General features: G+C 44.3%; 2 protein-coding genes across 2 annotated transcripts; both read left to right on the top strand.

The window, feature by feature from the left end:
- Positions 1-8,718: 8,718 nt before the first annotated feature.
- Positions 8,719-14,795, top strand: cplx3b (complexin 3b). Its single transcript, XM_069664152.1, has 3 exons — positions 8,719-9,201; positions 11,851-11,938; positions 12,133-14,795. Exons 1-3 carry the CDS (start codon positions 9,044-9,046, stop codon positions 12,355-12,357), a joined length of 471 nt encoding a protein of 156 aa, XP_069520253.1. The 5' UTR covers positions 8,719-9,043; the 3' UTR covers positions 12,358-14,795.
- A 2,466-nt stretch (positions 14,796-17,261) lies between these two features.
- On the top strand, positions 17,262-18,011 carry LOC138589010 (growth arrest-specific protein 1). The gene has a single exon (XM_069659318.1). It carries the CDS (start codon positions 17,262-17,264, stop codon positions 18,009-18,011), a length of 750 nt encoding a protein of 249 aa, XP_069515419.1.
- The last annotated feature ends 4,431 nt before the right edge of the window (positions 18,012-22,442 follow it).

Genomic DNA, 22,442 nt, shown 5'->3' with positions numbered 1-22,442 from the left:
CGTCACTCCCTGCTGCCCTCTCTGCGCTGACCTTCACCCCGTCTACAGACATTTTTCTTCCTCCTCTCTCTCTCCTCTGACTTCCCACCCTTCTTTATCTCACCCTCCTCTCATCCTTTAGTTCACCCTCACACCGCTGAATGTTTGCATCTACTCATGAAAGAGAATTTTCCGGTTTTCTCATTCCATTTAAGCTCAGCCAGCACTAACCCATTGTGCTCTGATGTTCCTCTCAGGCTAGAGGTCTAAATCAGGCAGGGAGGGAGGGATGAAGGGAGGGAGGATGGTGGGATTTGAGGGAGAGATGGAAGCAGGGAGGGGGAGGGAGGATAAGAAGGAAGGGTTAGATGAGGGGTAAGGCAGAAAGGAAATGTGTGAGCAGTGTAGGAGAGGTGTAAAATAAGTGTAAGCTATATAAGCAGCGACATTACAGTGCCTGAGAGAGCTCAGCATCCAGCCACATGCTTATAATGTGTGACCTTTAATGCACACCATCTTCTGTCTCTCTCCTGGCTCTTGAAATTAAAAATCTCTCCTGTAAAATAACAAATGTCCTTATGACAATAATTTATGTCATGCATTTGATTTTCACTCCTTACTTCTTCTTCTCTGTTGGATTAGCGCTGCAGCTCGGGGTCATTTCAACCGCTTATTAAAACGTGGATAAAAATCCCCTCTTTTTTATCATCTGAAGTCCTGCACACAGATGATGTCACAGACTGTCTCACTGTGCAGCGACTTAGCCCACTTTGTAGCCCAGCGGGTGCTGCATGGCAGTAAAGCTGCAATGCCCGTACAGTTTAAACCCAGCAGAGCTACTTACACTAATATAAGTTTATGCATTTAGATGGACAGAAGTGGAGCATGCTTATATTTACACTAGTCCTCGCAGACATGGAGAGAGGAGTTGCATTTGATGTTGGCTGGTTTCTCTAAAGTGGTTTTAACAGGTTGGCAGCTGTTACACAGAACACCACAGCTCACAGAATGTGGGTTTTACAACATTTGTTACAACATGGATGAGAAACAGAATTATCACAGTTAGAGACTTTAAATATAAGATGTAATATGTGTAAATGATGATATCATAGCAGCACTGCAGTTTGCAGGTAGTGGATTAGGGGCAAGTGAAACAAACAAAAAATTTACGCAGCCACCACAACCTCATCCTTTGGTTTGCAAACCAGGCCAACAACAAGCCTGACTCCCACGCCTTTGGTCGCCAGAGATAATAAACCAAGTATGGTAAATGGCTTTTCTAGTCTTCCGACCACTCAAAGCACTTTTACACTACATGTCACATTCACCCTTTCACACACTGATGGCCTAGGTGCCAAACTCCAATCAGGATCTAAAGACATTCATACAATTTGGGGTTCAGTGTCTTGCCCAAGGACACTTCGACACTTCACTCATCAAAAAAAATAAGACACAAACAGGTGATCCAAAAAGCAACGCGGTCTCACAGTTCTCAGAAAGGCACCAACATCACAAACAAGGTCAAAAGTTCAGTGACTGAATCAGCTGAGGTGAAACAGGCAGCTCTTTAAAGCATAACTTTCAGTCTTAATATAACTTAAATTGGTGAGTTATATAAAATTCTGCCCCTGTACAGTTGTGATGAACAGCTTATGAATACAATAAATGTTAACATGTTTAATTCTGCAGTAAAGTTGGGCATTTTAATATGCAACCCTTTAACATTTAACTCCAAAAGTATCTATGCAAATAAGATGCTAACAGCCATCTATAACCATCTATTCATGGATGATTTGTCTCTGCATTACCTGTATGAGACCTTCTGTATATGACTGCATGATTGGAAGCAGCTGTTCTGAAAGGTTTCTGACCATTTGGGGCTCTTTTTGTGTTAACACTCAATTTCACAACCCATTTCAGCCAATTCTCTGAACATTTGTGTTTCATCATTCTCACTTTTGATCTGTGTCTTTTCCTGCTGTGAATTCTGTCGCTGGCTGTGTCCCTGAGCAGCTTCTTTTCACACTTTTAACTGTGCCAATGTGCAATTTAAGTCCCATATGGGCTCCTGCTGTCAGTGACCACTTCTCCAATAAATGCAGTTTTTCTTTGTTAAAAGACTCGTTTTAGACACCACAGCCACTACATGTTAAATCTGAAGGAATTTACAATATACTGCTACTGAAATAAGAAGATACTCTGTTGGCAAACGATACTTTCTATATTGGTATCTTGTACTTTAACACCAGGAAGTTGAGGAGTAATAAAGAATGTCTCAACACTGAAATGGATGCAGAGAGTGTTTCTCATCAGTTGAATTGATAGAGCCGGCCCAAATCAAGCTGCAACCTGCAGGGGTGAGAATTGAAGCCAATGTGCCCCTTCAGGTCTCCTATTAAAGGACCAACTTTACAGCAGAAACTAACATGTTTACACCCTGGAACAAAAAGCAGTTTTGGTCTCTAAAGCTAATTTCGCTATTCATGACAACTGTCTGTTAGACGTCAACACAGCCACACAGTCACTGAGCTTAAGGGTATTAGTAGGATCTTTCCACATTCAAACTGGGCCCTTCCTCCTGGGCTCTTCATCACCAGAAGCTCACTCTCACTCTCTCGTGCGAGAACACGCCCACCCCGCCGAGCTAACACCGACAGCATCACGGTTACCTTTGCCTTGGCATGCTAACCGCCGGTTAGCTTGTCCTACCCAGTTTGAGGCACCTAACTCTGCATCGCTCTTTCGCCATGTTCGCCGGTCTGAATGGGGCCCAGATGCTAATTTGAACCACTCCCACACTCACCTATGCGCTGTGATTGGCTCAGGGAACCACAACAGCGCCCCTCCTGAAAAAGTCCTGTGCAAAGAAAACAACAGCATAGATGCAGAGGGAAGGGTCTCACAAGGGTTTGCACACTCACCAACACACATGTATAGAGGCTCGTAAGTGATGATTTATATTATATTTGTAAAAGTCTGTATTTAATTTTTATGATATTTATTATACCTTTAACTTCTTCACTGTGTTTACGTTGTTGCCTTTTAGGGATTTTTTCATGCAAAAGACAATCTATCTCTCTGTGTGATCTATGGAACGATCTGCCAGTCAATAAAGTCTGTGCTCAAGCTATTTCTGCAGTTAAATTCAAGTTTCATTTTATTGTTATTTTAGCAGGTAGTTGCAGGTATACTGCGCTCGCCATACCTGGCTGGTTCTCTCGTTCAGTGTTTTTGATGTATTTCTATCAGGTGGCCAGTGAATAGGAGTCAGGACTGTTGTTGGCTTCTCCCCGGAGAGAAGACAGCTGGCCATAGTAATGAAAAGATTTTAAGTTGCCCGTTTTGTTGTCATTTACCTGCCACGAGCAGCGAGTCTGCTACTCTCCAGGAGCTCTCTCAGCTTCTTTAGTCTGATAAATAAATAACTCACCACAAATTGAATCTTATTCAAGTGGAAAATATGATGGTTAAGCTCTTTCACAAGCTAAGGAATCAGCCACGAGCACAGATTGTTTAGCTTTGATAACTTTCGTTTGCCAAACCCCTCGCTCCTCTGCAGCACCACCCTCTCGCTTGGCTCCAGAAAACCAACACGCCAGCAGCCGGTTTGCCAAACTCGAGACTTCATTCACACAGTGGAGAAAACAATGGATGATGGCACGGTGGCTACAATGCATAGAAAAAGACACAGTAGAAGAAGCTGTGTGTTTAAAAAGATTAAAGGCATTCAATCTTTGGTGAAAGTTCAGAATCTCAAGAGCAAAACTGACACAAGCTAGGTTTCAAACCAACTCAGTGTACCTGAAAAAATGCAAGATGCAAGATGCAAGCCTAGTTTGCCCATGTTTCAGAATATGTCTCATTTGCCAACACTTCAAGTTCCACCAACTCTCTTGGTTTGTTTATATCAGTCAACTTTCACTTCTGCTCAGCCAGATTGTCTGGGGGGTTTTTGTTGCCAAGAGCTCAAGCTGTCCTAATTCTGCCTGATCTGATGATGACTGCCTGGATGATCGTACCATCTCCCCTGATTTGTTTGTCTGTGTGACTGATCGTCTCGTTTTGATCTTGACTAATCAGTAAACTTAACGATCCTCACATCTCTGACTGCTCTAGTTGTCGGATTCAATCATCGGTGAACTTTACATCAGGATCAACTTACACAAACAGTGTAAATGGTTGTCTTTAGTTCTGTTGCACGGCCATAATATTCAGCTCAAGGGGATGTAGTTGATGTTAGCTGGGGGGACAGTTGCCAGGCTGACATGCAGTGAGGTTCAACACCTCTTAGAAAGCCTGCGGGGCATCAAACCGCCGCTGCTGGGGCGACTGGCTCGCCAACATATGGTGCCATGCTGCTGTGACCCCACCTGTCTGTTCCATCTCTGGTCAGGGTCTGACGTAGGTAGAAATAAATTTTAAATCTAGGCCTAACCAAACACTCTGAGATGCTTTATTTTACAGAAACTAGTTTGTCATCGAGTACACAGAGCGGTTTTCACTTCTAATGGGATTAGTGTGATATTTGTCATCTCATGAGGGGGCTGCCACTCACACCCTGACTTCCTTGAGACAGGCTTCCCAGTGACTTGCTAATGGCGTCATCCCGCCTGTGTGAATTTAAAAACTCCCTGAATGTGCGTATTGTTTGCTGCAGGGCATATTTGTTTGATGAGTCTAATCCCTTGTCATCCCATGTCTAAAGAAACAAAAAGGTGCAACACTCGGCTGCTGAGGATCAGCGTGTGTGTGTGTGTGTGTGTGTGAGTGTGTGACGATGTTCATAAGCCCATCTCTGCCATTCCCACACACTTTCCTAATCCCAGAAGATCAAATGGAACCAGGCTGGAAGTGTGACTGGGTGGGGGCCAGCGTGATGCTTCGGTGATGTTGACTCACACCATGATTACTCCTACCTTACAACAACCACTCTACGTCATGCTTCTGCAACCTTTTGTTGCTTTTGGCTCAAACAATCTTATTTTCAGAGGAAATGTTACTACTTTTCAAGCACGATGTGTATTCATTCATTTCCACGCTACATCTGCATGATTTGGTAACTCATTATAGGTTACAGCACAAAAAGCTGTTATGAAGACTTAACACAGATGTTCATGCAGGTGTCTATAGGGGAACGTGTCAGGGTGGTGTGCAGCCATGCATGGTATTTACAGTAAACATCTGTATGAAGGCTTTGCATGCTCTTATGCGTCACATATGCTCAATGAGGACCGTAACTGTTAATTTTCACAGTACTGCGAGACATCAATCAAAGCTGAGTAGGCAGTGAAATTAACTGAGCACAAGCAGCATTACCATAAGCCTATTTTTAAATCAGTTACTGTGAGTAATGTTTCTCTATATATTTCACTATGAAGGTTTCATCTCAATGCCATGTGCTCCTGTTTTACAATCAGCTGACTGGGTCCTCTTCTGAAGCAGAAGTTCAGAAATATCCTTTAATGTTCACAATGTTCAAAAGTTCACTGATTGTGGCATTTCCAGAGACGTCATTTAGCACTGCATTAATAGCTTTGAAAACTATTGGTATGTCAGCATAGATGGATGAATAAATACTTTATTGTCAGACCAAGTCTGAAATGTCTTTTGCATCACAGCAGCTCCATTTGCAACATAAAAGTTAAGGACAGGATACAAAAAACATACATTTGACATAATATTTCATTACACAGAAGACAGTGTTCAGGGCCCTTTAATTTAGCTCGATGTTTCATTTCAGAATGGACCGATGAACAAAAGAACAAGAGCAGCATGTGTAACTATCATATGGATATCAAAGCATTTTGTATCTTAACACTCATTATACAGCAGTTAGTTACAACCAAGTAATCTGATTGGATAAGAGGCATTCCATGAGTGCTGATATAGAGAACAACTTCACTGGGACTTGTCACTCTGTGTATCACTCCGCCTCAGCCAGGTGTTCAGAATACTGTTAATTAACATCACAGCAGAGCGTGTATGTATACATCAATCAAGCTGGTACCTCTGAATCACACAGCAGACTCTTATTTCACTGGTTGATGATAAATTAAACAAACAGATAAATGTACATGATAAAAACCAGCTGATCTGTGGTCACCTGTAGAGTGAGTGCAGGAGTGCAGGATGTTTGGGTTGCTAGGCAACAATAGTCCAGTTTCAGTTAAGTTGTGGAACTAGTTGAGTTGAAGCAATAAATAATCTGTTGTTGATTATAACTGTTTATGACTATTTGCTGCTTGTATAACTGTTGTATAAAAGCAATATCACACTCGAGGTTGTGATGTTGCAATGAATATCATCACAGCTGTGATCATCTGTGGCCTTGATGCCATGATGATATTCAGGACAACGTCACTCCCTCTCATGTTGCTCAAGTGACAAACAGGCCAGGTTCTAGCTCAGGTAGAAATTCCAGTAACACTAAAAGTGATACATTGGTGGATATAATTGCTGCACCAAGTCGTTGCTTTTATTCCATTGAGAATAAAAGATTGAAAGAATGTGTTCTGTATTTTTCTCACTTTAAATATACAACACTGGTTTTTATTACAAAAGGTTCCACTCCTAAATCGACATACACATATTGCTTGTAAATCTCTGCATGGTTTAATAACATTTTTGTGTCATGTCAATAATCACTGATTATGCAGCTTAGATTATAATAAATGTGTAATGTAATAAATGTATGCAAATAAACCACACTTTACTTAGCACCAACAATGAGGTATTATGATGACGCATGTATTATTACAGATGCATCAATATGAATTCACTTTACCTAACACATACAATGATAACTTAAAATACTGCATGGGCTATGATACCATACTATAAGTCACGATGCACTATAAGCCCCGTTTGTCAACCAGTAGTTTATAAGAGCATCCAAAGACACATGAAACATATAAATCATTATAAGTTATATCTATAATGTTTTATGACTGATGCTCAGAGCATTAAGTGTATTTATAAGGGTAGTGCATAAAGGATTATAAATGCATTATAATTCACTATGAAGGCCCTCATAATGCACTATACATGCTGCCTTCAAAGTGTTATCAAAATTCCTGAGCCTGATCGGTTTTCCAGCCACCACCATGCTCATCTCTTAGCCTAGGCTTCATTGGCTGCCCCAACTGGCTTTATAGGCATCTGAATGCTCAGTTATCCACTGTAAGAGTGCGGGTTACTCTAGAGAGTCTCGGCAGGAACCCTCTCAATAAATGGTGTTCTGGCTAAACAGTGTGTTCCAACGATCCAGAACAGCCATCACAATCATTCTGTGAGGCACCGCTGTCAGAGCATACCATCATATCAAGGTTGCAGTCTCCTTCACTGAGATGTATGAATTTCACCATCAAGCGTGGCTGTGTGATTTACATCATCCTGGATTAGAGCCTCCTGCTGTGTACCTGCTGGAGCACCTGTAGTCGGGGCTCCGTGATAATCCATGAAGAAGTGAGCGAGGCTGGGAACAGATCGCACGGATGTGAATATCTAAAGCCAAAAGATCTAATTTCATGTTGAAACATGCTGGTTAGGCAAATTCATTCTTCTTATTAAATTTCACAGAGATTACAGTCCTGATCTTATTCACTGTGTTACATTTCAATCTGTTCAGCGCTGGCAGCTTTGAAGTTGGAGAGAGATTTAAAAGCGAGCCAGGTACAGGCTAACAGGGCCCCGCTAAGCCTGTGACAAAAAAGACACTGAGACGAGCTCCGTCTCTCCTGATCCACAGGGACCGAGAAAGTAGGCCAGGCTCGGTGTCAGACTGCTGCGAGGATCAGGACTCAAGTTGTTGACTTGTAATCAAAGTTCCTTTTCACACTTTGGATGTCAAGAATCTCACAGAGAGCGAGGTTTAAAATATTCCTCTCACACACACATGTAGGTCATATTTTTTAGAAGTGAGGCTTTCCAGCTGAACACTGCGTCACATGGTGTCATCCAGAAGCAGCCGGTCTTTTTATAAATCATCTTTTCTGGAGATGGAAGCTGAACTATTAAACCGCCTACCCCATCAAACCCAGACACATGAGAGGAATTTGCACAGAAAATCCTATAGGAGGGCTAATAAGCATGAGACACTGATGTTATAGACTCAGCTGTGTGTACTACAGACACATGAGTCACTGCAGGAATATTATGGTGATGCAACTGGACACGAAATTTCTAATTTTAGGATGTCATGTCTACTTCTTGAATGTTAGAGGCAGGGGATTTTTACAAGAGCATGCTGTGCATGGAGGGTGTAGTGAAAGATGCGTTTACATGCGCACAAAACACACGCACGTTGTTTCATCTCAATCTCCTCTCATCGTTTTAAAAGAGCTTCATCTGGACTATCATACCAACCCTACTAGAGAAGACAGCAACTCATCACTTCTAAGTGATTAAGTCAATAAACCGATCTCGCGCCGTGGGTTAACAGACAGCCATTTGACTAATTTGCAATTAGGAGGCTCTCTGTGTGTACACACTGTAAGTTCAGCTCCAGCGCGCAGATGACCCTGAGAGAGACAGAGGCACCAAAAGCGCCAGGAGATACTGAGGCTCGTCACGTGTTGTTTGTCCCTCCCGGAGTCCTGCCTGACTCCATCGTGAGTTATAATCAGACGGCGAATCACGGGAGCAGCCCACGCTGCCGACGTGCGCCATCCAAGCGCACACCCAGTCCGGCGGTGCCTGGGATTGGGCGGAGGGAGTGGTGGCTGCGGACGGAGTCACAGGATTGGTAGAGTTCAGCGCCAAACTTGTTGACTCATAACTGAGCAGCTCCTCTCCATCCTTCACGGCGCGGAGCTGTCCAGGGCCAGTGGTGCTGAAACTGCCAGCTTCCGACGCGCCGCTGGAATTATTCCGACCTTTTTTTTTATATTTGACTTCACGCACCGAGCGTTTGAAAGTTACATGCTCTTGTGTAACACTTCCAGACGTTTGTTTTAAGCGTCACTTGACGGATATTTATCCGCCGTCACCGCTCTATCAAAGAGCGCACCAAAGAGCGCCTTCAACTTCTTCTCCGATCAAGTAGAGGACTCTCCGAGGCGCAGCCATGTCTTTCATGGTGAAGCACATGGTGGGAGGACAGCTGAAGAATCTGACAGGCGGACTGACGGAGGAGAAACCTGAAGGAGAGAAATCAGACGCGGCGGCGCAGGGGATGACTCAAGAGGAATTCGAACAGTATCAGCAACAGTTAGAGGAGGAAAAGTAAGGCAATGATTGAAGGTTGTGATTGTAAAGTTGCATTAAAACCTACAGTGTGCGTTTGGAGAGCAGCGGAAGCATGGGAGCATAGTTAAACAGCGCGTTTTCGTGTGTAAACAGCAGAGCGCTCCCAGTGCGCCGCGCGCTTTTTTACGCATCAGTGCAATAACACGAGCGCTCCTGACACAGCTGCTGCTCTCGCCCAGGGAGCTCTCCGTCTCTCGGCAAATTGTGTAGCACCGATTTTAATTTGGGATTCCTGGAATCGTTCTTGCACGGAAATATCTATCGGGATTGTGCCCGGGGCGAAACATGTGTCTCTTGGTGTGCGTGCGACGGAGTAATGAGTCAGACTGAGTGGTAAATAAAGTGGGTAAATCGAGACCTCCGTTTGGATATTTGAATACGGAAAACAACCAACAATATAAACCAATATACAAGAGTAGAAGCACTCCGTCGCACGTGATATTACATTATATTATCTATAATTTATTTGGGCATATTCTGTCCTACACTTTGATCATTCACTCATAAGTTACAACTCAATTGTGCGTTAAAATTACATTAAATATAAACTGCAGTCTGAAAAAGTGGATTAGGAGAGTTTGGTGTGGTATGGCCTCTATTATATGTCTTTTTGTATAATGACAGTCAATGTGTGTTCTTTTCATTATTTAATCAAGCATGCTTCTATCATCTACATCTTCGTCTTTGCCTTAGCTGCCAAAGTGAATCCTGTAAATGTGAATCTGTGCTCATTTACATGTGCGAGATGTGATCTATTATATTGTCCTCCAGTGGCTCACTGGAGGACAATATAAGGTAGCAGCAAGGTCATTTGGAACTCAGAGTTCAGCCAGCAGACAGAAACTCACTAGTGATTAGTGTGATGTTTCCCTCAGAGCAGGACTCCACTTCCCATATCAGATAGTCACTACTCCGGTCAGAGAATACATTAGCATGGATTAACAATGTAGCAGGAAGACTTGAGATTTACAGAGAGATGGTTTTGATTGTAGATTTCAGTGGTTGCACAAACTGTGGGCATCCAACGCAGCAGTGGATGCTCTTTGATGGGAGATGCATGTATTATCCTCATCATTGCAATCCACACAAACACGTCTGAGGAACACTTTGACGACAAGCAGTGTCATTTGAGCAGACAGAGTGGGAAGTGAAGTCCTAATTTCGGAATTAATAACAATCTGCTCAGCGCACCGAGCTCTACAGGAGGTATGGTGAGATGCTCGGCGCTCTGCCTACATTATGTGACCTTCAGTGGAAGTGAGTTATTAGTCACAGGTGCTAAACATGAGCATAGATCACCGAGAAGGCTGTACTGCTCAGATTAAAGCAGAATAAGGTTGAGAGGGGGGCTGGGTCTCTCTCCCTGACATGTCACATGTAGACATTTTATCACCCTCAGCACCCGGGCCACAGTGACAACCCTGGTCATCTGATGCCCTTGAGAGGGGAAGACACACAGCTCTGCTCATTGGCTGCAAGTGAGCGCCGCACGGGCCTGTGTGCCATTTGGTGTCTGGTCCGCTCATGTTAATGTAAAGTGAACTCCGGCTCGCACGGACAGCACCCTGAACGCTGCGTCTCAGGATAGAACGACCTTCCTCTGACACATTGGGTGCAAGCTCTTTGTAAAGCACGCCCGTGGTCCTCCGGTGTCCCTCCGCCTTTACATTCTGCTGCTGATTTGATCCTTCTGGGTGCACAATCCAACCCCTGCCACTGCAGCTTTAAAGAGCATCATCCAGGGCGCTGATTTAGTTTTAAGCACCTGACTGTATTTCACTGCCTCCAATGAAATGCGGCCTTTAGTTTGTAAAGCATTCAGTCATGTTGTTGACTCATGATGTTAGAGGCACTTCAGCAAATTTAGCAATTTACGAGGGGCAATTATGATCAAGACGGAAGCCATAAATACTTCGGTGATGTTGAGTGGAAGGAGCACAGCCAGCAGCCTGATGCCTGCCCTCTGCTGGAGGCCTCACATACTGTATTGGATTGTTTACAAGAGCGAGTTTCAAGAGGCAAATGACAAAAGGCCTGCATAAATATCTGCCATCGAGTTATTAGATGGTTTGCCTTAAACTGTGCATTTTGCAGAGACACTGCTGTTTTGAAGGTTTTCCGCCTTAAAAGATGGAAACACTCTAAAATTCAGGCATTTAAGTGCAGCTAGAGAGGCAGCCTGCAATACTGCACGGCTAAATTGAGGTAAATCCAGGATATTTATGACGGGTTGACAGCTGTGAAAGTGGGGGAGTGGTAGTGAGCCTGCAGTTAGTAGGTTTCCTCGAGTAGTCCACATCCCAAGAGGAAAAAACATACCACAGAGGAGCGGAAGACTGACAGGAAGCTGCATGTGGGGCTGCTAAACATAAGCAGAGCATCCTTTCTTGCTTTTTCCCCCCACGGCATCTCTGCTGCTGCTCCACCTTCTGCTGGCTCCACACTGTGCAGTTAGCATAAAGAGGAGGTAATGCAAAGCTCAAAGGCCTCTAAGGTAGAATTGATGCTATTAAAGCAGAGATCCAACTGCAAGTGACAAAATCCTTGCTGGGTTTTGTTTAAACAGAGTTGGTATGAATTTACATGTTCAGTGACACTGAGAAAATGTTTCCTCCTTTCTTGCAGACAAGAACGAGAAGCCAATTTTGCCCAGAAGAAAGCTGAGCGAGCCACAGTCAGAAGTCATTTCCGGGATAAGTACAGACTACCAAAGGTAATCTAATCCAGCTCTGCTTTTGTAAAGATGTAAAAACAGAAAGGATGTCTGAAACAAGATTACTGCCTTTGTAAAATCCACACAGGCCTACAGCCGAGCATCATATTTCTGTGAAAGGCTTTTGGTCTAAGTTTGTCGTCCATCTCTCTCCTGTCATGTTGGGTGTGTCTACGTGGACGTGCCTGCATCAGAATGAGCTGGATGAGACCCAGATCCAGCAGGCGGGGGATGACGTGGTGTTGCCCACAGAGCTGGCCAAGATGATCGCGGAGGACAACCAGGAGGAGACGCACAAGCAGTCTGTGCTGGGTCAGCTGTCCAACATCCAGAATGTGGACATCGACCAGCTGAAAGACAAAGCGCAGGCCACACTGGAAGACCTCAAAAAGCAGACGGAGAATTGCAGTCTCATGTGATCGGGCTGGTTCTAAGTCCCGGAAGAGTAGAGTTTTACTTGTACAAATATTTTTCAAAGGCAGAGCCGCTCTGGAGGTGGAAATATTCGCACTGCTGGGGTGGAATGTCAGTTGGCAGAGCCGCATAATGACAGTTTTTGTAGCCGTGCAAAGTTAGACACAGGCCCTGCAGAAAAACAAATAAAAGACGAGGAAGCTGATTTTATGAAATCTAGAGCTCCTTACTAACTGGAAACAAGAGCCATAGTTTCATCCAGGTGAGCTAGTTAAGTTAGCCTTCCTGTTGATCTTCGGATATCCTAAAAATCATGAATGTCATTCATATATTTTTACTGAAATTAGCTCACTTGCACTCTCAAAAAATGTCGTTTTTTGGCTCCTCCTACTGAGATACAACCAGTGAGATTATCTCCGCCTTCAGAGCGACTCCTCCTCTAAGAAATATTCCTCTGTTGAATCCCTCTTTCCCTAGCATCCCTCGCTCTCTCCGTACCTCGCGTGACCGGTGATAACACAGTATGATTCTGCAGCAGAGGCCTCAGGTGTGTGTTTGTGCAGCTTTTCATTGCATCCAAACACACAGCAGATGATTTCACTAATGAACACATGCACATTTAACCAGAGTGGATCACTGAGATCAGCTGTTTGGGCGCAATGTAAACACACACACATGCAGATAAACAGAAGGGTGACGCCGGCTCACGTGAGGAGGCCGTATGTGGAATCTGTGGAATTGGAAAACAAAGGAGTTTGTTTTTGAGGTTGTTTGAATTTGACGTAAATAAGCACAACATCTTAGAAGAGTGCAATATTGATTAAGAGGCAGATTTTTGTCAGAAGTAGCTTACTGATGTTAGCCACCTGGTGCCCTGATGAACACGTCCTGTGTGCTGCATTACTTAGTTTGAATCTCTCCTAGACATATCATTCAAAAGGCTTTTTTATTTAGCTGTTTCCATACTTCAGCGTGCCTTGTTTGTCTTCTCTGGATCTCAAACATCAGTAAGCTACTTTACACAAACACTGGCCTTGATTTTGGTTCGGTTTTACAGGAGATTTCTTACTTTCAAGTTTAGTAAAAGCAACAAATAATGTGCGAGCAGGCAGGAACGATGTCTTACGTAAAGTAAGGATAGATTTGCCGCATTTTGTATGTTGTAAAAATTCACAGTTAAGTGTGTACAATAACTGTGCTCCCAAATTTAACTTCGCATCAATATCTATAATGATACTTCTGAAGCAAATCTGTGTCTGTGCTGCATCTAGATGTAACAAAATACCCTTAAAGCTGCTCAGATGAGAGAATTGTAAATGTGTTTAGAGGCCAAAGCCATTTGTTGAAAACGTACATAAAGAAAATGGCACAAATACTACACGAGTATAAATCCACATACTAATATTTATGTTGTATAGGATGTAAATGTTCCTGCTGTTTGCCTATAACGTCAACAGCGGCTCGTCCTGCGATCTGTTTTCATCAGAAGTGTCGTCGGCCATCACATGACCTTTGACCCGTCCTTCATCTCATCGATCCCTGCGTCTCAGTGGTGCCGTTTCGTGCTGGTGGATTCGTGTCGTTTAGCTGATGTGATGTCTAGTGGTGTCTTTGTGAAAAATAAAACTCGTTCTGTGGCTGAGGGTGCTGGTGGTGGTGTCGCACAGCACACAGTCACTGTGGGCTCAGTGCTTAACGCAGTGCTCCGTCCGTGTTGTTCTCCAGCCGAGCAGAAGTGAAGCGATGAAGAGGGGGGGTGTTGTTGATGTTGTGTTGAATCCATATACGCTACATTTTGCCAGTGTTTGATTTTATGTAGCAGTGGTGCCGAGGGTGACGTCAGCTTTGATCTCATATCCGTCCTCATTTTAAATCCTGCTATAGTTCTACTGCCAAAACCCATCTTTACTGTAAGTCTTCACGTTTTATTTCAGAGGAAATGTGGGGGAACAGACAGAGTGAGTGCTGATGTCCTTGTTTTGTGTGCCAAACTACTGCTGAACAAACACTGAGGCAACAGCTAGATATTGCAGTCCAGTGGTTATTGTCATGTGATAGATGACGTGTATTGTTAAACCGTTTCAATATTATATATCGCAGAGGAAAAGTTGCAATAAGCTCTTTTATAATAGAGGTACAACAACCTGTCATGTTCGATCATAAGACAATATCAATAGGTGGAACAGAAGCCATAATGTAACCTGTTTGCTATGTATGAGTGTGTGAGACTTGAATAACAATCACTCAATAATAATAATTATAATATTAATAAACTGATGTATTTTTTTGTGTTGTCATCCTGTGGAGCTCTTTTGTCAGGACACGGCTGCCATGACACGCAGTTTCTTCTTGTTCTGTGACTGCTTTTGTTTCACAGTCTCTCCATCATTCTGTCTCTGAGAGTATTTCAGTGGTTTTTCAGTTGTAACTGCAATAAACTCATTTTTAGGAAAACTAACTCTTTTTCTGTGTTGTGTGATTTTTGCACAGTGCTGCCACTGTGCATTTTGTTTCAGCAGTGTTACATGTGCAGCATTCGGAACACCAGGTGGAGACAGAAACGCACTCACAGCTACAGAAGCAGCCAGGAGGGAGGCAGCAGATAGAGGCTGATACAGGGACTTTAAAGCTCCTGTGAGGAGTTTTTCACTGGTTATGAAACAAATTAAATTCTGATAAATCTATATGACCTACAAGAGCAAACCAGACCATCAGCGACATGATTGTTTATTTCTATATAGTTATTTTTAATGCCTGAAACTGCTGGCGGGGTTACGTTAATGTAAAGGGTGGTATTCAGAACACCTGGCTGAGGCAGAGTGATACACAGAGTGTAAGTCCCAGTGATGTTGTTCTCAACACTCATGGAATGCCTCTTGTCCAATCAGATTACTTGGTTGGGACTAACTGTTGTATAATGTGTTTTATGATACCGTATCAATACTCAGAAATGTTACATTTTTAATAGTTTACATGCAAAGGTCCGACTTTTTTTAAAAACGGATATAGTAAAATGTTTATTCCTCAGCCCAGATCGTACAAAACTACAGGGGCTGTAGTAATTAGAAATGCAGATCAGAAAGGGCTGACTGAATATTAAGTAAGCTTTTTTACTCAGATTTTATATGACTGTGTAATCGTTTCTACAACTTAGATAAATAGACTGAGCTTTATTCTCTTGCTCAAGGTATTGCAATAAACTGAAACATATAGTACCCCTCATTCCCACCACACAGCCCTAATTTGACTGCATTACATTTGCTGGTGTTTCTGTTATTTTGCCCTCCCAGTGTCCATACAGTACAAAGAGCCTCACACTTGTAGGTCTAATGCTAACTCTGTGCATGCTTTACATACTGTAGTTTTACCAGCAGATATCGGCCATATTGTAGTCTCTCTAACAGATCTCAGGTCAGGCATCCATCTGGTTTCATGGAGCTGGTGCTAAAGTGGCACAGCCTCTCACAGGGGGCAGACCTGAAGCTGCTTTGCAGAAAAAAACATCAAGTTAGTTACCATGTGAATGGCAGAGAAGCCTGGCCTATTGGTAGTTTTCGAGTGTGGTGTGAAAGAGGATGGCTGTAAAATATATTGATGCTGAGCCCCCTCTCTATTGATAGGCCGCAGTGCGTGGACAATCTGCGGCCTGGAAAGACACGGGGCCACTGCATGGCCAATCTGACACAATTGGGGTGAAACGGGCCAGAAAATACTATTCTCTCCCTTTCTCCTCTATCAATCGGGGCTTACAAACTCTGCAGAATGAGAGGCAGGACGGGGAGAGGGGGAAAGGGCGACAATTAGCGAGAACCTTTAAGTGAAATCCTCAACGAGCAGCCAGTTATCTCAGAGGTTTCCCCTTCTCTGTCTGAGGCTAAAAAGGAACAGATTTGTTTGTCTGCGCTCAAAATTGGAGCAGTGAAGTTGCAGATGTGAGCTTCTTGCAAAGGAATGCGTTTTGCAAGCCCCCTACCCATGCATACCTCCCCCTCTTCCACTTGTGTTTTTTCTACCACAGAAAGAGGGGACCACACAGACCCTGGGCTTCATGCAAGGGAAATCATAAACATTTTCATCCAGACTATCTCGTCATGTACTGAGAGGATTTGTGCGCAGAGCTGAGCTGAGCTGCTGCAGGCCTGGAAATGGGTCCCACGGCTGACTCCTCAATGACGACCAATCGGTGGCCAGGGTTGTAAATGAGAGAGCGAGAGAGGGGGGAAGGAAAACTTTTCTTTCTTTTTTTCGACAGGAGGAGGGGTGTTGTGGGGAAATGCTCGGCGGACCGTGAAGCGTAACAGCAAGAAGAGGGACAAAGACGCACATAGCGGGACAGAATGCGACAGATACAAACCTCATCCGACAAATAAAACAAGAAAACAGCGGAATTTGTGCATGGAGGTTGAAAGTTGTAAAGCTGGGAAGAGGAGTCGAAGCTTACAATGGGAAGTAAGATGAGTTCAAGTGTACAAACTGAGTTGTGGACGATAACTGTGGTTAGAGTGCGCGTTAACTTTGGATAGCCCTGCGGCGCGTTTCGGTGTCTACCTCAGATCTGCAGCGGTGGCATGAAGCTCACTCAGGCTAAAGTTTGGAGTATAATTCCCCACTTTTGAACGGACATGCTTCCCGGAATAACTGTTCCTGCGCTGGTTCTCTTTTCTTGCAGCCACGCGTGGAGATTTCCCTGAGTCAGATCCTGTTGTAAAACTCTCCAGGAGGAGGAAAAGACAACTTGCGTGGAAGTTTGTGGATTCTTTCACAAGGACCAAGTTTTCTTCGACAAAGACGCATGAATGGAATAGGCTACGTGTGAAGTCCAGTCTGTGAGATTCAATGTGTAAATTGTCCTGATCCGAATGTGCTGGTGGAGAAAGTGCACGTCACCGAACTAGAACTCCATCCAAGCATGAAATGTTGGTGCAGCGCCCTGGCACTTCTCCCATGGGTGCTGGTGGCCTTAGATGCCCAGCTAATCTGCTGGCAGGCGCTCCTCCGGTGCCATGAAGAGCCCGAGTGCGACCTTGCATACGGTCAATACTTAGCAGCTTGTGAAGGTAACATCAGAGGGACGAGGAGGCAGTGCCCCAGCCACTGCATCAACGCGCTCATACGGCTGAATCACACGCGCAGCGGGCCGGACCTGGAGACCTGCGACTGCGCACAGGACCTGGAGTGCCTGAGCGCCAAGCGAGCCATAGAGCCCTGCCTCCCGCGCAGGCACCCGAGCGACGCCGGGGGGATCGGCTGCATGGAGGCCCGGCAGCGCTGCGAGGAGGACAGCAGCTGCCACACCTCCCTCACGGCCTACTTGTCATACTGCGGACAGCTGTTTAACGGCAGGAAGTGCTCCTCCAAGTGCAAAGCCACCATCCAGCAGATGCTTTTCATCCCGAACGGCATGCTGCTGAACCGCTGTGTTTGTGATGGGGTGGAGAGGCCTTTCTGTGAAGTGGTCAAGGAGAACATGAGCAAACTTTGCTCCATAGGAGACCACACAGTAATTTCAGACCAGCCTGACGTGGATGACATATATGAAGATGAATACTATGACCCTAAGACTGAGGAGGTGTTTACTGACCATTCCTCTGCCTCGCAGGGGTCACCTAGCTGCATGACCCTGCTGTTTCTTCCCCTAGCATGGATATCATACTTGTGATTGGTTCTTAAAACACTTGTTGGATCTATAGATGGAAGTTTGAACAGATTTCTGTTCCTTGGAGTTGGTATCGAACAAGTGACTTAATCAAAGACACTTCACCACAGTATGTGCTGCTGGCTCAGGACTCAAACTGCTGGATAAGGGAAACCACAGGCCGTCCTGTCATCCCATTTTTTTTGCAGCGAGGGTGAGCACAGCAGTGATTTGTGTAGGCTGCGCACAGCATTAAAATGTGCATCAATTCATCTGCAAAGACGAAGGAACGCATGTTGTCTTAAATGGCCCTAACACTTTGATGTGATTATGAGAGGAAGTGAACCACACCAGACTCTGTTGCCATCTTGTGTGCCTGTAACACGCTCCTGTTTGTTTGGTTTGGATTCAATGGTACTTGGAGTGTGGCCTTATTAAGACCTTGGACAAACATTGGACCCATCCAGTCTCTGTTTGCTCTGCTCTCCATTTCAGGGGCCTCAGCATTGTTGCAGCGACCACACTTCAAATATTTGTGGGCACAGTCAAAGGACAGGCCAGGGTGTGGGATCAAGTACTGAAATCAACTGAAGCGCCTCTCCAGCACTCTGTCTGCGGCCCCTCCCCCATGTGAGATTGTTTTATTGAACTTTTCCTGAGACACCCCCCCACCACCACCACCCCTACTTCTTCTTCTTCCTCTCTACTGCCAGCCCCCTTTCACGCCTTTAAAAGACCCCTGTCTTTATTACTGCTTTCACACTCAAGCAACAGGCCAGGAAACGCTGAGTGTTGCTGGTGTGAACGGGTCAGCATAACAAGCCTGGAGTTTGTCCACTACACTGAGCAGGATGAGAGGACTACTTGGTCTGACACTGCTGGCTTTTATTTACGCAAAGGGTTAACCTGCTTTTTCAATATAAAAAAAACCCAGTATGATTTGAAAGGAAGTTGTTGCAATACATTATTATGACCTCATCAAACAAACTAAGTGGATATTTAAGGTTGCAGGGACGATCAACAGGTCATTCCCAGTCTTATTGCAGCACTAAAGTAACAACACATTAGTATTCGCTTGTGAGCAGTTGTCTGGCATGAATGGTTCCACATTGGTTGAATGTATGTCACTTATTTTGTGTTTAAACTGCATGAGAGTTGCAAACTAAATAAGAGGCGTATTAGGCTACCTGTAGAGGGCTTTTAACATGCACGATTGTCAGTATGTGCTTTGTAAAGAAGTGCAAAAATACATATTAAAAATGCATCCCATTCATATTTTTAGTTGAACATTTAGCTGCTTTGTACAGCAGCTAACAGGGCTAATGCTACCTGTCTGAAGGTCCTCGTATTCAACCCAGCAGTCTCTCAGTCTCGCTTCCTCCTCCCCTCTGTCCTCATTAAGCTGTTAAGCTAAAAGGGAAAAGTACAATGTTGTCGTTAGTATCGCTCACTTGTAATGAAGATGCCAATTTGTGTCTCTGCCACTTGAAATTGTGTCAAAACTAATCTGTGTGTTTTGTTGAAAATAATGCTGAATGTTAAATTATGAAGCTAGAACATGAAGAATGTGTATATAAATATTTACAAGTGCAGAATATGCAGTAAGATAAGCCAGCGTCTGCCCACTGTCACGTACATGCAGTTAAAGCACCAGAATGTAGCTCAGATTTTGTCCACAAAAGCTGACGTGATTTAGAGTTTGCAATTTTTCATCTCATCATTTTGGAAACATAGCAGTAAACAGTGGAGAGCAGTGTCCTCAGTGTGGGAGGGCGGGTTTTATAATAAAATGTTTATGAGCTAAAGCTGTGTGATGATGTGATTTGTCCGCATGTCACTGTTACTTGTCCTGTTTCTGTCCCTGTCCCTGTCTCTGTCTCTGTTTGGTGCAGGTGATCTTCCATGAACCTATGAGTGTGTTTAATGTTACGTTGAAGGAGGTGTGTGCTTCAGCGGTGCTTGGGAAGTAGGTGCACTAGGTTCAAGATTCAAGACGTTTATTGTCATTCCGGTTATACAAGTACAAGTGTGTGAAGTTCTTATGCTGGGAGGCTCCAATTAAAATAGTTAATATTAGATATAAGGGAAATATAATAGAATGAAATATATTAACAAAAAAGGATGCAGTAATAAATAAAAATAAAAACAAAGGATGGGTAGGTGGTGCATGATCTTTACAGCTGCATTTAACCACAAATCTTACAAATGCAGTGATATCAATTTGTAAGATGATTAGTCCTACAACTTTTAGAAGACTTTTAGATAACTTGCTATGATAGATTTACTTTAAAAAAAAGCTGCTGGGGCCGCTGGTTTAGCTTAGTTAGTAGAGCAGGCGCCCAATGTCTAGAGGCTACAGTCCTCGACGCACTGATTGCAAGTTCGACTCCCGGTCTGCCGATCCATTTGGTGCATGTCTTCCCCCACGCTCTACTCCCCACATTACCTGCTTCTTTTCAGCTGTCCTATACAATAAAGGCGAATTTCCAAACAAATAATCTTAAAAAAAAAGCTCTAGAAAGTATCTCAAAGCAAAAAATGGTTAAAGTTTGAAAACTTCATTCACTCAGCCAAGTCGCTCCAAAGTAAGCCCTGCATGTGGCTTTGTTTCACTGTGTAATATTTAAGGGATTAGGTCAGTGTAACCGATACCTGGAGAGGAATTTTAAGTGTCTAGCCGCTGCACAGTACATCCTCAACGGAGCTAAAAGACACATCACGATTCTGACTGAACTTTAAACTCAAGTTGCACTAAAAACAGCATAATATTTAGAGGAGGACGGCAGGGAGAAGGTCAAGGAAAACGACTCTAACGGCTTCAGAGCAGGCAACCATTTGAGGCTTCTCCTACACTTGCTGAGGTATTTACACATAGTACTTAAATTGTGGTAAACATTCAGCTAGACATGAGATGTACACTTGTTCTGCAAATTTAACTTGAAGGCACATCCAGAAAGATACCAAAGTCCAGAAAAGCACATTAACAAACAACAATCTAACCGTTCTCCAGGACCAGGAGGAGATGGGGTGAAACCTGCATTCATCTTTTGCAGAAAAACAAAGCCACAACTGTTACTAGGCGTAGTTAGTTTAACAGATGGACACTGATCAGGTCGAGGTGTTGCACACTTTTGCCCACAATCAACTATTGCCAACATCCTTTGTTTAAAAAGAGACATGTTTCCAGGACCCGTGTTTGTCAGGATGTCCCCATCCTTGCGTGACAAAGCAGACTGACATGTGATCGGTGATTACAGCTTTGTTACTGGAGCTACAGGTGGCAGATTTCAACATCTCCTCGCCTGAGGAGAACGTCTGCACAGCTTCTCCTGATTTTTCACTAACCACAGGAATCCTTGATCCCGTCCAACTGTCTCTTGTGTCATAAAAACAGGCAGATAGAGAAACACAAGAGGCCTACAGCTACAGTATAGCATGACTCCCTCCAGTTTAGTTAGATTGTCTCCCGTCCAATCCGTCTTAACCATTGCCATGCGTCTTAAAGTCCTCCAACATAACCCCCCCCTCCCAACCCAACTCACCCCGATTCTGGGAGCCAAATCAAAACAAACACGAGCAGAGCAGCCTCGGGGAGTTGAGTGTGTGTGGAGGGGAACAGGGGGATACAGAGGCAGCACTGTGCTGGAGCCCATTTTCTAAATTATCTTTATTCAACATTTCTCTGAAACAACCCCCCCCTCCTCCCTCCCCCGACCTGACCCCCACTCTCCCTTCACCGCTCCAAAGTGGGAGTGACCCGGGGATTTAGGAGGCTCTTGTCTCTCGTAGGTACAATGTTCCATTCATGATAACCATCGAGCCACGGTGAATGGCTGACCTGCGCTCTGTTTTCAGTGCTGGAGTCAAGGGCACACAGATCCTTTAGGTCTAGAACATAGAGACCCCTCTTCATGGGTGACCGTGATGCCAATACGACTCGACCGATGTCCTATCAAAAGTATCAACAGAGCCAGAGAGAGAGAGAGGAGGGGGAAAGAGCAATAAGTAGTGTTGTTGAAGCTGCAGCGAAATGGAGGCCAATTAAGCCACAATGCCGTAGGTTGTGGTCGGGGAAAAGGAGGAGGGGGGTGGCGGTTTAAGGTTTCCATCTTAGAGTCCTACTGTCTGGGTTCCATTAAGGATATTCTGCGTACCTTTTGGGGGGGAAATATAATCTGGCACAACTCCTACAAACAAGCAACAAAGCAATCACAAGGGTCAAAACTGCATCCACAGTTTTCCTGGCAGCAACATGCTGCAGCCATGATTAAAGCAATAAAGCTGAGCCAACACCACGGGCACCGTCAGCCAATTAGAGGCCCCCCTCCGCAGCGCCGCCACAAACGCAGCACCCACAGGTTCTCCATACTGTTGTTCCAGGACTCGGGGCCACACGCCTCTCTGATCTAACCATACAGTCTGGAAGTGATTTACACCTGGCAGGTGACTGTGATT

The sequence above is a fragment of the Semicossyphus pulcher genome, unplaced genomic scaffold, assembly GCF_022749685.1.
Source record: "Semicossyphus pulcher isolate SPU_LCO1_2020_fin unplaced genomic scaffold, fSemPul1.0.p SCAF_1, whole genome shotgun sequence".
NCBI classification, from domain to species: Eukaryota; Metazoa; Chordata; class Actinopteri; order Labriformes; family Labridae; genus Semicossyphus; species Semicossyphus pulcher.
Note: the sequence above shows the minus strand (reverse complement) of the source record. Positions and strands in the feature narration are given on the sequence as shown.